This window comes from Carcharodon carcharias, chromosome 13 (genome assembly GCF_017639515.1).
Source record: "Carcharodon carcharias isolate sCarCar2 chromosome 13, sCarCar2.pri, whole genome shotgun sequence".
NCBI classification, from domain to species: Eukaryota; Metazoa; Chordata; class Chondrichthyes; order Lamniformes; family Lamnidae; genus Carcharodon; species Carcharodon carcharias.
Window position 1 is genome coordinate 49,566,952 of NC_054479.1, and position 18,161 is coordinate 49,585,112.

Here is an 18,161-nt window from a genome sequence, read left to right on the forward strand (position 1 = left end):
CTTTTTAACAAATTTCTTTGGCAGTTTGTAGCCTTAAGCCAAATTCTAGTGAAGTGTTGTATTCTACCATCTTCCAGAATCAATGGAGATGTCTTGAGGGCAAGTATATAATCAATAAGCTGAGGAGTTTTTGTTCAATCCCTGGGTTTGACACAATGATCTAGTTACTGGGCAGGATAAAGCTCACTGTGGTTAATATTGAGAAGTAATTGAAGAAGCGTTACTAAAGAAAATGTCTGCAGTAAAACCCCAAACCCCAAAGTCTTCACTTGTTTCCTTGGATTAAAATATATTTTGAGCACAGTTGAAAATATTTCACCAGCATTATTTGAGGAGTTGGATGTAAAGTTAATCGCAATATGTTTTCTCTCCCCAGCATTTTTCCTGATAATCTTATCCCTTTCCCTCGTTATGCTGCATTTCCAGGGATGCCGTCTAGACTACGCTCTAGTGGTCATCCTTCATAGACAGCATGTGTTGGCAAACTATGTGACCATGGATGCTTCTCAGCCAAGCTTGAGCATGTTCACTGCCAGCTTCGAGACATATGCTTCTGGTTAGCATACAGTAGCATAATGCCTGGCCAGGTTTCTCCTCCCTACTTCAGCAGCTCTGGTGCTAATTGTTCTCTTTCTTCAATAGTGGGATCATCTAACTCAATGTAGGCTGGGAATCAAATCGGAGCCATATTACTCAACCATTCACTGGCTTGACTAGCTCAGCAGTTAAGGAGCTCAACATTTCTACCATAATGATTAGAGAAAAAGGCTGACCTAAACTTGGACAAGTATATAAGTCTATAATTCTTCTGCTGTCAAACAATAACAGGACAGTTAAGCACCACAAGAGAAAGTTAACATTATATCAGTCAAAAGGCACCACTTGCTTGTCTTGCCTCACGGTCTCTCTCCTACCAAAAGCATGATTGTATCAACTCCACTGTACCAGCTTCAAATTGGAACTCACCCTATGAGAAATAACAGGGGCAACTAATTTGCCTTCATGTTGGACTTCTGATTATTATTTTACCCAACTATCCGAAAGTCAGTTTAAATTACAAACCTTAGTTCATTAATATTTTAGGAGCACGGATGCTGAAATTATATATTTACTAACTCTATTTGTCTATAAAATACCATTCCCTGCAAAATCTAAATTATTTTATTTTTGCCCTCCTAGTTTGAAGCTATCTTCTTTTATTTTGGGTCTTTACCCTCTGCTCACAAATTACTGCACCATTTCCAGACAAGGAAGGGTTTGTAGAGGACATGCTCTCAGGCCTCTATCAATAGCACTCAGCCAGCCACCAGGAGGTGCTCAAGAATAGTTCTGAGGGTGCTTTAATAACACTAAGACAGAGGAGGAGGTGAAGGGGGAGATGATAATCTAAAGACAAAAGTTGTTCAAAAAGAAGAGTTTAAGAAATATATGGGAAATGTTCTGAAAGTAGAATCATTATAGCACGAAAAGAGTGACCTTGCAAAACTGGGTCTTCACTTTCACTGACCAACTTACCATTCATACTAATGAGACCCTTTTGATTCATTCTCCATTGTCCACTGTATGCTGCTATTCCTACCATCTCCATATTGCATTGAGTACTAGTGTTGATGCAGTCTCCATGACAACCTGGGTTTGTTTATGTAAAAGGAGGCAATGGAACTTTTTTTTGTTTCAAAGAATTGCTCAATGGAAAACAGGATGGGAGAGTTAGTCATGGAACTGAAGAAAGTAAACAGAATCTCAAGCCAATAAGCCACAGCCACAACCCTGTACAAGTCACAGAGTAGGTGTTGTCTTAAAGTTACAACTGTCAATGGTGGTAGCCCCTGCTTCTTCAGAATGTACAAACTTAAGATAAAAGCAAAAAACTGCGGATGCTGGAAATCCAAAACAAAAACAAAAATACCTGGAAAAACTCAGCAGGTCTGACAGAATCTGCGGAGAGGAACACGTTTTGAGTCCGTATGACTCTTCAACAGAACTAAGGAAAAATAGAAAAGAGGTGAAATATAAGCTGGTTTAAGGGGGTGTGGGACTGGTAGAGCTGGATAGAGGGCCAGTGATAGGTGGAGATAACTAAAAGATGTCATAGACAAAAGGACAAAGAGGTGTTGAAGGTGGCGTTATTATCTAAGGAATGTGAAAATAGGTGACATTAAGGGTAGAAAGCAGGACGAGCAAGGTACAGATAGCCCTAGTGGGGGTGGGGTGGGGGGAAGGGATCAAAATAAGCTAAAAGGTAGAGATAAAACAATGGATGGAAATACATTTAAAAATAATGGAAATAGGTGGGAAAAGAAAAATCTATATAAATTATTGGAAAAAAGGGGGATTGGAAAGGGGGCGGGGATGGAGGAGAGAGTTCATGATCTAAAATTGTTGAACTCAATATTCAGTTCGGAAGGCTATAAAGTGCTTAGTCGGAAGATGAGGTGCTGTTCCTCCAGTTTGCGTTGAGCTTCACTGGAACAATGTGGCAAGCCAAGGACGGACATATGGGCATGAGAGCAGGGTGGAGTGTTCAAATGGCAAGTGACAGGGAGGTGTGCATCATGCTTGCAGACAGACCGAAGGTGTTCTGCAAAGCTGTCACCCAGTCTGCGTTTGGTCTCTCCAAAGTAGAGGAAACCGCATTGGGTTGGGAGCAACGAATGCAATAGACTAAATTGAGGGAAATGCAAGTGGAATGCTGCTTCACTTGAAAGGAGTGTTTGGGCCCTTGGACAGTGAGGAGAGGGGAAGTGAAGGGGCAGGTGTTGCACCTTCTGTGGTTGTATGGGAAGGTGCCGTGGGAGGGGGTTGAGGTGTAAGGGGTGATGGAGGAATGGACCAGGGTTTCCCGGAGGGAATGATCTATATGGAATGCCGTCGGAGGGGCTGAAGGGAAGATATGTTTGGTGGTGGCATCATGCTGGAGTTGGCGGAAATGGCGGAGGATGATCCTTTCAATGCGGAGGCTGGTGGGGTGATAAGTGAGGACAAGGAGGACCCTATCATGTTTCTCGGAGGGAGAGGAAGGTGTGAGGGCAGATGCGCGGAAGATGGGCCGGACACGGTTGAGGGCCCTGTCAACCACCGTGGGTGGAAAAACTCGGTTAAGGAAGAAGGAAGACATGTCAGAGGAACTGCTTTTGAAAGTGGCATCATCAGAACAGATGCGACGGAGGCGAAGGAACTGAGAGAATGAGATGGAGTCCTTACAGGAAGCGTGGTGTGAGGAGCTGTAGTCGAGGTAGCTGTGGGAGTCAATAGGCTTGTAATGAATATTGGTGGACAGTCCATCACCAGAAATTGAGGCAGAGAGGTCAAGGAAGGGATGGAAAGTGTCAGAGATGGACCATGTCAAAATGATGGAGGGGTGGAAATTGGATGCAAAATTAATAATTTTTCCAAGTCCAGATGAGAGCATGAAGCAGCACCGAAGCAATCATCAATGTACCGGAGAAAGAGTTGTGGGAGGGGGCCGGAGTAGGACTGGAACAAGGAATGTTCCACATACCCCAAAAAGGGACAGGCATAACTGGGGCCCATGCGGGTACCCATAGCCACACCTTTTATTTGGAGGAAGAGAGAGGAGTTTAAGGAGAAATTGTTCAGTGAGAGAACAAGTTCAGCCAGACGGAGGAGGGTAGTGGTGGATGGGGATTGTTCGGACCTCTGTTCGAGGAAGAAGCGGAGAGCCATCAGACCATCTCGGTGGGGGATGGAAGTGTAGAGGGAGTGGGCGTCCATGGTGAAGAGGAGGTGGTTGGGGCTAGGGAGCTGGAAATTGTTGATATGATGTAGTGTGTCAGAGGAATCATGGATGTAGGTGGGAAGGGACTGGACAAGGGGAGAGAAAATGGAGTCACGATAGCTAGAAATAAGTTCCGTGGGGCAGGAACAGGTTGACTGCCAGGACAGTCCTGTTTGTGGATTTTGAGTAGGAGGTAGAAGCGGGCTGTCCAAGGTTGGGAGACTATGAGGTTGGAAGCTGTGGAAAGAAGATCTCCACAAGAGATGAGGTCAGTAACAGTCCTGGAAACAATGGCTTGATGTTCAGTGGTGGTGTCATGGTCCAGGGGGAGGTAGGAGGAAGTATCTGCGAGTTGATGCTCAGCCTCTGCGAGGCAGAGGTCAATGTGCCAGACAACAATAGCACCACCCTTGTCAGCAAACTTGTAAACTTGTACAAACTCAACGTCTTAAATAAAAGTTTCACATTAAAGCAGATGTTCTTTTTCTCAAAATCAATCTTTAACCCATTCAGAGTTTGGTAAATTTGAAAGATTAGGTTCAGATGAAGAGGTCCCTACAGCCTATTTGGCTACATTCTTTCAGTAGCTTATCATTTTCCTTTTATAGCATCCAGCTGCTTCCTAATTTAATCCAAGGTCCTGTTGATGAAAGAAATAGTTCCTGGTTATTTGTCCTAAACTTTCACTTTATAACCCCTAACCTGCTTCCTCTACCTCTGCTTTTTCTCCATTACTTTCTCTGTCCTGTTCTGTATCCTGATTATCTTCCTAAAATCCTCTCTCAGACTAACTGATCTATGTGAAATTTAGGCCCTAATTGGCATTGCTGGCAGCATAATTATAAATACTGTGATCTTCCCATCTACAGCCATTAATTACAAGGGCTGTAAAAATCCCACTGAGTAGAATGCCTGCTAGTACTGTCATGTAGAGCCAAGTAGACCAGTTCTCGCTAACCATAATATCCCAGCTGCCGTACCTTCCTGAGTGACTAAGATCCATAGGAAAATTCTATTGTTGTCCTAAATCTGCTGAGCCATTCCAGCAGCAGAAAAGGATTGCTGTCTCTTCCCCGATCACTGAATTTATATAGCAACAGGAGAGAGGCAGTCATTTTTTTATGCGAATATCAGTTTTGGAATAAGAACAACTTGCAGTTATATTGCACATTTAGCATAATAAAATGCCCTAAGGCACTTCACATGTGCATTACCAAACAACTTTGACACATAGCCAAATGAGATATTAGGGGAGGCAGCCAAATATTTGGACAAGGAGGTAGTTTTTAAGGAGCACTTTTAGGGAAGAGAGAGAGAGGTGGAGAGGTTTAAAGAAAGAATTTTAAATCCTAGCTCCCAGGTATGGCCACCAATGGTGCAACAATTAAAAATGGGGGTGCAGAGTCCAGAATTGGGGGAATGCAGAGATCGCAAAGGTTTGTGGGGTTGGAGGAAGTTACACAGATGGGAAAGGGCGAGGACATGGAGGGATTTGAAAACAAGGATGAGAATTTTTTAAAAATCATGATGTTGTCAAGCCTGAAGCCAGTAGGTTATGGAGCAAAGGCATTATTGGTGAAAGGGACTTGGTGCGAGTTAGGAAATGGGGAATAAAGTTTAGGATAAGTTCAAGTTTATAGAGGGTGGAAGATGGGAGGCCAGCCAGGGGAGCAGTGGAATAGTCGAGTGTGGAGATAGCAAAGGTGTGGATGAGAATTTCAGTAGCAGATGAGCTGAGACAAACATGGAGACATGCAAGGTTATTGTTGTTTCTGGCGTAAATGAAACCAGTATTAGGAAGTAGATATTGGAAATGGGTTACGCTCTCTGTTTGTAGAAATTTATTGGATGATGGAGCTTCTCTGGAATGCCAATATTCTCTTAAATCCACTCGTTATCTGAGCTGTCAGTATAGCCTAGTGGTGAAGTGTCCCTCACCTGAGATGTAAGCGATTCCTTGTGGAGACAGCAGAACTTCACTGCATACTGATGGCTTGCTGATGGCACACATGGTATCATTTGCAGTTCTAATAACCTGGAAAGGACCACAACCGAGGTGAATGTATGTATATAGTTTTCAATGTATTTTTAGTTTTTTTTTAAAATTGAGTTTATAGTTTATATTGAGTTTAAGAGTTTACATCCGTTCTTTATGAAGCCATTGAACAATTTGATTGCACTGATGCATATTGAGACATTCAAGCTTCTTGGTATGGACTAGCCTGCGCTAGGAGTCTTACAGATATAGGAGTTTGTTTGTTCTAAGATTCTGGGGATGAATTAGGCTTGAAGGCAGTGATTAGGGGCAGGTAGTCATGTTGATTATCTTTTTGCATTAGTGACTGGATCACTAGGGGCAGAATTTTCCACTCGGCGAGTGGGAGCAGGCGTCTCGACGTCACTGTGCGTCATTCAGATTTTCAGTTCAGTGGGCACGCATCAGAATTGACTGCGCACCCACCGAACTGTCAACGGCCTATTAAGGCCAGTTAACTATCAATTGAAACAATTAACTGAGCTGCCCGTCCAACCTTAAGGTTGGCGGGCAGACGAAGAGCCTATGGGCAGGATGAGGTTTCATGAATGTTTTAAAAGTCTTGCAAAAATTTTTAATAAAATTAATAGATATGTCCCAGCTCATGTGACAGTTTCAGAAATTGAATGTTCTAATCATGTGTATAAGCTTTTATAAAAAAAACCTGCAAAAAATGAATTTTTGTAAAATGAGCAATTTTACAGTTTCACATGAGGGGACATGTCTTAAATTTTTTTGTCCTTTATTAAATTTTTTTGAACTTAAACTAATCTCCTGGAGGCAGCTCTGTGCCTCAGGCAACGCCCCCGCCATCCGCACAGGGAGCGCTCAGTGCTTCCGGGCGCGTGTCACACTGGGTGGGCCTTAATTGACCCGCCCACACAAAATGGAGGCACCCAGCAGGCAACGATCGGCTGCGCGCTCGCCTGCGCCTGCTCCCGCCCAAACCCCCAGATGGGGAGAAAATTCTCCCCTACGTCAACAAGAACAACAAAAACTTCCATTTATATAGCATCTTTAACACAGTAAAACATGCCAAGCCACTTTACAGGTGCATAGTCAGACACAAATTGACTCTACGCCATGCAAGGAGACATTAGGATGGTTGACCAAACACTTGGTCAAGAAGACAAGAGCAAGAACTGTTATGATGAAAGGTCATAGACCTGAGACACTGGTCTGGATTTTCCAGTGCCCAAAGCAGGCAGGAGCAGTCAGGAAAATTCCAGGCTCAGCTCACCTGCATGGAGAGAAAGCATCCGCAAAGGCAGGATGTTCATTGCTGGGGGGGATGGGTATGGGCTGGAGTACCAGGTAGTGGTGTTCAGATGGCCAGAGGGGCTGCCAAGTTCAGAGGTGGGCTGTTTAAGACGCCTGCCTTGGTGCCATGGAACTTTGTTCCAGCTAAAATAAAAACACAAAGGCCACCTAGCCCTTATACTCTCTCATCCTCCAAACACTCCCCACTGATCCCCTACCATTGCCCCTGATGCCTCTCTACCAACCCCCTATGGTCCCTCATGCGTCCTATGCTCCTCCATCAACCCCAAGTATCTTTATGCCCCCATGCCAAGCTCTGCCCTTCCACCCAACCCCTATATCCCCTCATGCCCCAATGCCAAGCTCTGCCCTTCCATCCAGTACCCTCACATGCCGCTCATGTCCCTCTACCTATCCCCTTTGGCACCTCATGCCCCCTATGCCAATCTATGACACTTCCATGCCCACTGACTCATTGTACACTTTCTAGAACCAATGAACCCTTTAATGTTAAGTGGTATGTGTAAAAAAAAACCCCTTGAAATAAAGAAATTCATTGAGAAGTTTCTCCTATTAAAAAGTCTGAAGTGCAAGCTAATAAAAGTGTCAATCACCCAGGCATTTTGAAGAATAAAAAGCCACAGACCCTTGAAACTACCTGTGTATATGGGTATTGTGAAATTGACTGCAGCGACCAGAGAGCCTGAGCTATCAATCAAACAATGCTTCCTATGGGAAGCAACAGTTCTGGCATAATAGGAGCTGTCTGAGCTCTCAGTCGAGCAAATAATATGAGGCAGGGCATAATTTGGCATAGGGGATATGAGGGGGACCTTTTGAACATATCTTTCAAAAGGTCCACTCATGCAGACTAGGATTCACGACTCCTCTAAGTGAACCATGACTGTTTAAAAATCTGGCCCAACTCCATCAAAATTGGGGAGAAGGAGGTGCCTACCTCTGCAACGGAGCTGGCCAGGCATGGAGTGCCGGATGCGGGCTTTTGACAGGAACCAGCCCATGCCCTTTAAAAGGCACTCCCGAAAATTGTACAGCCTGAGAATGGGGTCGGGAATCCTGGAATCAGGACCTGCCTGCCATTTTTAAAGGGTTCCTGAGTCAACCTGACTTGGTGGAAATCCTGGCTATTAACTCTATTTCTCTCTCCACAGATGCTGTCTGACCTGCTGAGTATTTCCATTATTTTCTGTGTTTATTTGGTCTAGAAGGAAAACTTTAAGTAGTGTTTTTAAGAAAGAGAGAGACGAAGAGGTATGAGGGATGACTTTCAGAGCTTAAGACTTACATGACTGCATGTCTGCCAATGTGAAAAAGAAATTGTGAGATGCACAAGAGGCCAGAGTTGGAGGAAAGCACAGTTCTCTGAGGGGAACAAGTCAGGTTCATCAAGTGAATCTGTCAAAACTGAACCCAAACCTTTCGTTATTCCTGCAGAAAAAGGCCAAACCACACTAAGTGGGATTGATATATGTCCCACATGTCAGCCATATCTTTTGTAGGGAGCAATGCACACCACCAGTGAGGTGCATTCTTTGACTAACACTGACTGGCAAATGGTCTCAGAGAAGTCAGAAAATCAGCTGGAATGGGAAATAGAATTACCACAAGTACAGCAGGATTGTTTGAGGCTTGTTAAGGCAGTGAAAATTCACTTTTATATTAACTCTGTATGGGGTTGGGGACTGGGGGCAGCAAAAACCTAGTGTGAGAGGAGACCTCTCTGATTTCTGAACACTGGTCTTTTCTTGTTATTGCACCAGCACATTATTATGAATGTATGTTTTATAAGGTGGTTATGTTTTAAACTGTCATTTTTAATTTAAGGTAAAATGGAGCACGTAACCTCCTACAAGTTATGCCCGGTGATAAACCAATCTGACCTGGTTGCCTTGGGGACTTGGGGCCTAGGTCAAGTCCTATTGAAACCCAAGTGCCAGATTTAACACCTGAACACAAAAGGGAAGCAGCTGGCTTGGCATTGTGTAGAGTTACAGACTCTCAAATATACCAACTCAGAAATCTAGGGCACAGAAAGATGGTGAGAGAAAAGAAAACAGCAGCTGCTGTGGACAGCAGGGGAAAAAGGCTGTTGGCTATCAGGCAGAATGCAGATGGGAGCTTGTTCTCTGCTCAAAGAGAAAGAACCTGTAGGGATGGACATTGGAAGACTCGCCCTGACGGGGCTGGAAGAAGGAAACACTGGACTGGGCCTTGCTGCTGGAAGTCAGTTCAGGGGTCTCAGAAGACTAAGGGGAATGACTTTTGACAACGCTGGACCTTACTACTCAGTGAAATTTGGGGAAACAAACCTGTTGGAAATGAGGTGTAACTTTGGACTGCAGGGGGCAGTGTAATGTATAAACTAGGCATGGGTTTTTTGGTGATATTAGGAAGTTAGGAGGGATATCTTTTCTGTAGTTTAGTGTACGAGTTGCACACTAACTAATGTTTAGTTGATGTAGCTTTTGGTGTGTTATGGTAGAAGTCTTAAAATGTGAATTCTTGTGTGGTCCTTTGAGTCGGTCACTGGGGTTCCAAATTCCTTTTTAAAAGTTAACGATTTCTAGGGGAATCATAACAACGTTGACAGTATCTGTTGGGTGAGCCAATGCGGACACCTGCATTTTCCATGCCTGTAATTGTTACCATTGGGATCGATAAATGGTTATGGTGGATACTGTCCAAGGCATAGAGTTTATCCCTGTTATAATGTTGTGTGCCAGCTGCAGCACAGGTGCAGAATGCCTGTTGCTGATCATGTACAATCTTTAAAAAAAGTTTCTTTGAAAAAATATTTCTTTAAAGAAGAAATAAGGTTATATCTGAAATGCTTAATATTAAGTCCAGACAGTAAGGAAAGACTTCCACTGATATCACAATTTTATTATCTTTTTAAATATATATATATATATTTTTTTTTAAATGCTCTTTGTATCAACTGCTATTACATAGAAACATAGAAAATTGGAGCAGGAGTAGGTCATTCGGCCCTTCGAGCCTGCTGTGCCATTCAATAAGATCATGGCTGATGCTTTATCTCAATGCCATACTCCTGCTCTCTTCCCATACCCCTTGATGCCTTTAGAGTCCAGAAATCTATCTATTTCCTTCTTAAATATATTCAGTGACTTGGTCTCCACAGCCTTCTGTGGTAGAAAATTACATAGGTTCACCATCCTCTGAGTGAAGAAATTTCTCCTCATCTCAGTCCCAAATGGGCTACCCCATATCTTGAGACTGTGATTCCTTGTTCTAGACCCCCCAGCAAGAGGAAATATCTTCCCTGCATCCAGTCTGTCTATCCCTGCCAGAATTTTATAAGTTTCAATGAGATCTCCTCTCATTCTTCTAAACTTCAGTGAATACAGGCCCAGTCAGCCCAATCTGTCCTCATATGACAATCCTGCCATCCCAGGAATCAGTCTGGTGAACCTTCATGCACTCCCTCGATGGCAAGTATATCTTTTCTTAAGTAAGGAGACCAAAATTGCACACAATACCCCAGAATGGTCTCACCAAGGTCCTGTGCAGTTGCAGTAAGACATCCTTGCTCCTGTACTCAAGTCCTCTTGCAATGAAGGCCAACATACCATTTGCCTTCTTAACTGCTTGCTGCACCTTCATGCTTGCTTTCAGTGATTGGTGTACAAGGACATTCAGGTTCCTTTGTACATCAACATTTCCCATTCTATCACCATTTAAATAATACTCTGCAATTCTGTTTTTCCTACCAAAGTAGATAACTTCATGCTTATCCATGATTGTCATGAAGCTATTAATGTATATAATATTTTGGAAAATATTTTGCTTTTGAAACAGAGATTTAGTCTGTGGGTGTGTCTTAACTGGACTAAAGCCAGCCAGTCTGGGTGCTTTGCTGTACTAGTTTGAGATGTAAACAGAGAGAAAGCGTGCATTTGCATTTTTTGAATAGAGCATTCAAGAAATGGGGTGAAAACTTGATGCCTATCTAGCAGATACCAAGCCATATGTTTATATTACTAATAAAATTGGTATTATGAAAGGGGTTTCATTGGAAAAAGGTGAAGTTCAAAGAGGTTGTTGATACAATGAGAATTAACATTCAATGGCTGGTAGGTATAACTTCAGTAGTTTTCAGGTGTGCGGGCAGAGGCAATGTAAGATCAAAAGGCAGCTGTAAGCCTCCAACTGGTCCAACTGACTCCACAGTGAAAAGAACCTCATTTTAAATTCATAAGGTGAAAATGCTTTGCCTGGTGTTTTGGTTAAGTCTATGGGTTGTTGTTGCCTTAATGGAAATTAGTTTGGGAATTTGTTGAAAGTTATGATAGTAGTAATTTGTAGCCATGTATACATACTTTAACCTGTGTGATTAATAAAATGTTTCATTTAGTTTAATGTAAAACCTCGAGAACTAGTGGTCTGATTCCTGAGTTTAGAGATGTATCTCAAACATAACACTTAAAATTATTGATTATGACAGTTGTTTAAAGTTTCCCTCTGGGATTTTTAAATAACTCCGCTTTATCAACTGCATTGGTCATAACAACGATATACTGCATCTGCCAAGTATTTGCCCGCTCACTCAACCTGTCCAAATCACCGTGAAGCCTCTTAACATTCTCCTCAGCGCTCACATCCCCATCAAGTTTTGTGTCATCAGCAAACTTGGAATTATTACATTTCATTCCCTCATCAAAATCATTGATATATATTGTGATCAGCTGGGGTCCAATCACTGATCCCTGCAGTAATCCAATAGTCACCGCCTGCCACTCCGAAAAAGATCCATTTATTCCAACTCTGTTCCTGTGTGCTAACCAATTCTCAGTCCATTCCTATATTTTTCCTACTACTGAGGTTAGGCTAACCAGTGTGTAATTCATTGTCTTCTCCCTCTCTCCATTCTTAAATAAATAGTGGGGTTATATTTGCCACCCTCCAATCTGCTGGGAATGTTGCAGAATCTAAGGAATTTTGGAAGATGACAGCCAACGCATCCACTATTTCCAAAGGCCGCCTCCTTTAGTACCCTGAGATGTACATTATTGGGACATGGGGATTTATCAGCTTTCAGTCCCATTAATTTCTCCAGTATTATCATTTTAATAGTACTAATTTCCCTCAATTCCACATTCTCACTAGACCCTTGGTTCCCTAGGCCAGAATTTTTAGCTCGTCGGGCGGGCACGTGCCTGACTCGACTGAGCATTAAGTGACGCACAATGATATCAGGCGAGTGCCCCAATGTCATCACACGATATTTTGGTCGGCGGGCATGCACCAGAGTTGGCAGCGCACCCGCTGACAATTAAAAGGCCTATTAAGGCCATTAAAAAGGTAATTGAAATAAATTTTTCAATGTCTATCCAACGTTACAGTTGGCGGGCGAGTGGAAAGGCCAAGCGGCCTTTGCATTTTTTAGGAAACCTCATCCACAGTAGGATGAGGTTTCCATCAGCAAATAAAAATAAAATAAACATTTTAAAATTTCATTTACAACACGTCCCTGCTCATGTGACATTTATAACATTTTTAAAATCTTTATTTTTGATGTTTTAAACTGTTCATCTCTCTGAGGCAACCCTGTGCCTCAGGGAGCTTTTCCAGCACACACATGCACAAAGTTCGCGCTCACCCTCCTCACCCCACCCCCCCACACAGGCAGCGCTGCAGCATGCATTTCACGCTGGGCTGGCCTTAATTGGCCCGCCAGTGGGAAATAGTGGTCCTGCCCCGATCGTGGCTGGCAGTCGGCTTCCCAACTGCTCCCACCCACCCCCACCAAGCCGGCCCGACGAGGGAAAAATCCTCCCCCTAGTATTTCTGGGAAGTTATTTGTGTCTTCCTCCATGAAGACAGAACTAAAGTAGTTTACTTGCTCTGCCATTTGTTTGTTTTCTATTATAAATTCTCCTGTTTCAGACTGTAAGGGACCTAAACTTGTTTCACTAATCATTTTATTTTTACATATTTATATAAGCTTTTACAGTCTGCTTTTATGTTCCTTGCAAGTTTACTCTCATACTCTATCTTTCTCCTTTTAAATCAATCAATGCCCTCAAAGCCTCTACTTCAGAAACAACACAATAGGCATCATTACACTTCACATTAATTTTTTTTTTTTGGTTAGCTGCTTAACTGATGCTTGGCAATTAATCATTATATTTCAGAAACATAAACTGCACATTCACATTACACTTATTGAATTCGTGAACGTTTAGGCATTCTTGCAAAGAGCCAGCCTTTAGCAACTCCAAGTTTGGTAGGAGTGCCACTGGGGATTAACTGACGAAAACTAGTTATCTAACTAGCATAGCACATTGGCAAAATTCCTGAAGCTTCCCCAGCTAGGATTATCCTACTGGTTAAAAAGAAAGAAAAGTCCCACACTGCTATCCATTTGGTTTTCTCTCTGAGACTGACAATTTAGCGCAACCCTTTATTGATTTTAGGATTTTTTACCCACATCCATAAGCAACTGGGATGAGACTGCCTAAACATCAGCTTGCACAATTTACTTAAAGCAAGTAAGGAACTTTTTTTTTACATTTAGGAACATGAAATAGTAACTATGCCTAAATTTTTTTAACCAATAAAAATAGATATCTGGCTTTCATCCCATAAGTCAGGGCTCTGTTCAGAGTAAGGTCCTGAGGCTAAAAAAGCAGTGCTGGAACTCACTGCCCTGCCCAGTCACTCAAATCCACAATTATTTGCTTATTATGAGTTGTAAGGGTATTTTTGCACTATAGTTGCCTGTGTTTTGTATAAACAAACACAAAACAAAACAAGTTAAAATTATACTGTGCAATATTGGCGACTGATTTATTTCTTGCGTGAAATGCCCCTTTGTCCATTAACAATTCTATTATACTCCACTCACCCGTTTTTGATTTGACCGCACTATGTTAACTTACTAATGTCAAGAAGTACACATTATAGCATTTACACCAAAGGTTGCATTTCTAGTATAAGTGAAGCATCAATAAAATTTTAAAGGAAGGAGATGTTAGCTGTAGAGAATGGAGCGCTTTTCTATTTTAGAAGTCTGGGGGAGGATTTTTATACCCCTTAGGAGGCAGGTGGGTACAAATATTCACAGCCAGCTGCCATGCCAGTTCCCTGGCTCCAGGGCTATCCGCCTGCAAGTGGAGAGGGGCCAATTCAACTAGTTAAGGGCCTATTAATGCCTGTTCTCAGAGGCTGACTGGAAATTTTCAGATGGCCTCCAGGTTCCTGAAGGCATTGGAGAACATAGCAGCTGCCTGGAAGCAGCCTCCCAGTGGCAGCTCAGGATCTATTGCAGGCTTAGAGGTCCCCCCCCCACCACCCCGCCTGCCTGCCTGCATAGCTTTAGCTGTAGTGTCGGGCCATACTGTGGAGGGGATCCTCCACCCAACAATGGTGATCCAGTTGCTGAGGCTGTTTATTTAATTTAAATTTTAAAAATGTTGGAGAGAGGGTGCCTCCATCTTGGACCGCCCTCACTCTCACTTACCAGGAAAGGCAGCTTCGAGAGCCTGCCCAACATCCTTAATTAGATGGTGAGTCCACCCTCTGGCCATAAATTGGCCAATTCAGGGAACATCACAGATAACTGACCGTTCCCCACACAGTGCAGGCCTCAGGGCGGAGTCCTAAAGCCCACAGGGGAAATCCTGCCCCTAACGTCAGCATCAATCATTCAATTCACAAAAAAGCTTTGAGTATTGAGCACACAACCAAAGAATAAAATTCCATTGCTCTATCCTCCAAGCGGGGACAGGCATCTCCATCATGTATCCTCTAAATAAAATACTTAGGTCTCAGCATTAGAAGAGAAATATTATCAGAAATGGTAAAAATCAACGCAACTATTAAAATATAGATTCTGTATTTTACCTTATAAATACTGTTGAGGCATTTCTGCAAACTATTGACTTTGGCTTCCATGATGCACTGTACGTAAACAGAATGAAGTAAAAACATTTTTAGATTAATGATGGATGGGAATTAAAATTAAATTTGTGCTGTAATGCTAGTTATAGGTTAGAATTGCTACAGGAGTCCATAAATGATTAAACACATTGTTGCTGAAAACGTTTTCCATCCAGAAAGTTGTACTTTAGGAATTGACTCAGGCCATGTTTCTCGATCACGCCTTTCTTTTAAACAAAACAGTCTGAAACAATAAGCAATTCTCTGCATTCTGTGGGCAGTCTATAACACATGTCATTATGCCATCTCTAATTGCTAAGAAGTGCCGTTCACCACTTTGTCTCGAATAAAATCAAGGGGGCTAGAATACAACATGATGGAATTTATGCTACAGTACTTAAAGGTCGGTTAGACCCTATCTAAATGTGTTCAGTTTAGGGCACTGCACCTCTAGTACAATATATTAGCCTTGGAGGCACAGATTCACTATCTTAACTTATGATGACAGGTTTCATAGACTAGACATGTATTCCTTGTGTAAAGAAGAGTAAGGGACGATCTAAGTGAAGTGACTAAAATGATTAAAAGAACTGATAGGCAGAGATAGAAATATATTTGCTCTGGTGGGGGGCAGGAGGGAGGAGTCTGAATTAAGGGGGCATAACCTTAAAAATTGTAGAAAGTGTGCTTTCAGCTGTAAAATGGTTCTAAGGCAAGATGTTGTAAAGAAGGTACACTTGCCGTAATTTCTGTAAAGGTTCTCTTGACCTCCTACTATGACTTTGATCAGCAAACATGCTTAGAAACAACGTACACAGCTGTTCATGCAGTTTCTCCAGGGTTGACCTCCAATTGTTGGCTCTTGATCCTGGAAGATTGAAGATCCTGTCCCCGCTGTTTTTGAGAGACTACATATTGCCAATCACTAACTTTTTGCTGAAAGCGACCGACCCAAGCAGGGTCTCCCTCAAGGTTTACATCTTGGATTTACAGTAATCTATTTCCTTCAGTATGTTGGAGTCCACCCAAGGGATGTAACCTTAAAAATAGAGCTAGGCCATTCAAGGGTGATGTCAGGAAACACTTCTTCACACAGAGGATAGTGAAAGTCTGGAACTCTGGAACTCCCCCTCCCCCACCCCCCCTCCACCAAAAGCTTTCGAGTCAGTCAATTGAAAATTTCAAAATTGAGATTGGTAGATTTTTGTCAGAAACAGATATTAAGGGTTACAGGAACAAGATGAGCAGATGGGTTTAAGATACAGATAAGGATCTAAAGGACCTGAATAGCCTACTTCTGTTCCTACACTCCAAAGATGTGGGGCTCAACAGCCTTGAAATAATGAGAACATGGTGTATCACATTGATGTAGGCAGATGTCTAGAACATTCTGCACATTAGTTTATAAAACTGAAGGAATGTTCTGGGTGTTCCACTCGCAAATTCCTCAGTGTTGTACAGGCTGTCCATAATCCATAATGAACAGCCTAATTGTGACCAACAAGTAGTGACATGCTGCCCTCACAGCTCAAAGAGAAGTACCTCTACATTTAATAATGTCTTAGTTGCCTCCTTTTACTGTGTCTTATGCTTTAAAACTTGTCAGAATCAACATGAAAGTAAATACTTTTTATGCACTTTAGTGAGGCCCTGTCAGAAACATGTCTGACATATGTTTACATTATTCCACAAAAAAACTCCAACTGATTGCCCTCATTTTGTTGCATGATGAAAAGAAGTTCAAATTCCCTGAAAAATTCTGAATCAAGAGTGTAGTATAAATTTGAACAAATTTAAAATCTATCTTTTAAACTGTAGTGCGAAGTATTCAAAAGAATCATCAATATTCAACATGAAAACAGAAACCTCAGGCTGATCAAATGTTAAGATGTAAAGGAAGTACTTCACTGCATTTAAATAGCAGTTTTTGAAACCAATGAAGTACTGTAGCCACTATTGTAAAATGTGGCAACCATTTTGCAGGTAGTGAAATCCCATAAACAGCAATGAGATAAATAACCAAATAATCTGCTTTTATGCTAAGAGATCTTTTACATCTACCTGAGAGGGCAGACACGGGTTAATCTGAAATGCTGCAACTCTGACAGTACAGCACTCCCTGCCTCAGCATTTATATGCTCCGGTTTCTGGAGTGGGACTTGAATCCACTTCTGACTCAGCAAGCAGTGCTGCCACAGACCTATTCTTGGTTACTCCACTTTGTGCTCCGCAGCAGTTCTTAGTTCCCTATTATAGCTAATTATATACCAGAAGAACAAGTTGCTTTTTTCTGGCATGATAATGTGAATTACACAGCAAGACCAACCCTGATTGTGACTCACATATGCATATTCACACACACCACATAGATATGAGCACTGCCCTACCAACTCATGTATTTAAACAAAACACAACATATTACATTAAAACCTACTCAATGCATTACACCCATTTATTCAGTACAGCATACTACTGCAATAACATATATTCCTCTTACCATGCCTGTCAAGTCCTTCCACGTCTGTCTACCTTCTGTCACTCACTACCTTGGAGTAAATACATTACATCCATTTAGTAAATGGTTAAGTCAGCAGCAAACTGCAGATTAGTTTAAACAAATCACAACTGGCAGTCCAGAGAGTGTTGGATTCCTCCTTAGAGAGGTGTAGACTTAATTAACAGTGCATCCAAGCACATAAACTGCTCTTACAGCACTCAGATATTCAAAGGCATCTTTCGGAGCTTTGAGGTAAAGGGAAGTTAGGTTCAGTGCACTTTGCCCTGAAATAAAGGATTTCTGGGTTTGAACTTCCTGTTCTCCTAAATCACATGATTTTGGACTGGTTGGACAGCTTTCTGCACACATGTGAGATTTATTTGCCAGTTAAAATTAACCTGGGCAAAATTAGACTCAGCTATCTTTTGAAAAATGAATTATACTTTATGTCCTTCACAGCTATAGTTCAAGCCTTTTAACTCCATTCCATTGTGTGAAGCCTCCAGCTGTTAAAGGGGCAGTGTTTATTATTATGCCACATATTTAGGCCACGTAACACAAAAGAAAGCATGTTTTGTAAATTCTGTTGAGTGCTGTTTTCCAATTTTTGCCAGTGTGTTGCTCTCCCAAAAATGCAACAGTGCAGAAGCTGACAGGCTTAATGCATGATCACAGCATCATGGACCATAACATGTTAACAATTTTTT

The 18,161-nt window shown here is 42.1% G+C and overlaps 1 protein-coding gene across 1 annotated transcript in view; it reads right to left on the reverse strand.

Moving 5' to 3' along the window:
- Positions 1-17,729, reverse strand: part of LOC121286490 (synergin gamma-like) — a 47,035-nt gene extending 29,306 nt beyond the window's left edge. The window contains exons 1-3 of the mRNA XM_041203626.1: positions 17,455-17,729; positions 14,922-14,978; positions 5,678-5,774 (exon numbers count right to left, since the gene is read on the reverse strand). Of these exons, the coding sequence (XP_041059560.1) occupies positions 5,678-5,774; positions 14,922-14,978; positions 17,455-17,457 (157 nt within the window). The 5' untranslated portion in view covers positions 17,458-17,729. The remainder of the gene's footprint in view (positions 1-5,677; positions 5,775-14,921; positions 14,979-17,454) is intronic.
- Positions 17,730-18,161: the final 432 nt, after the last annotated feature.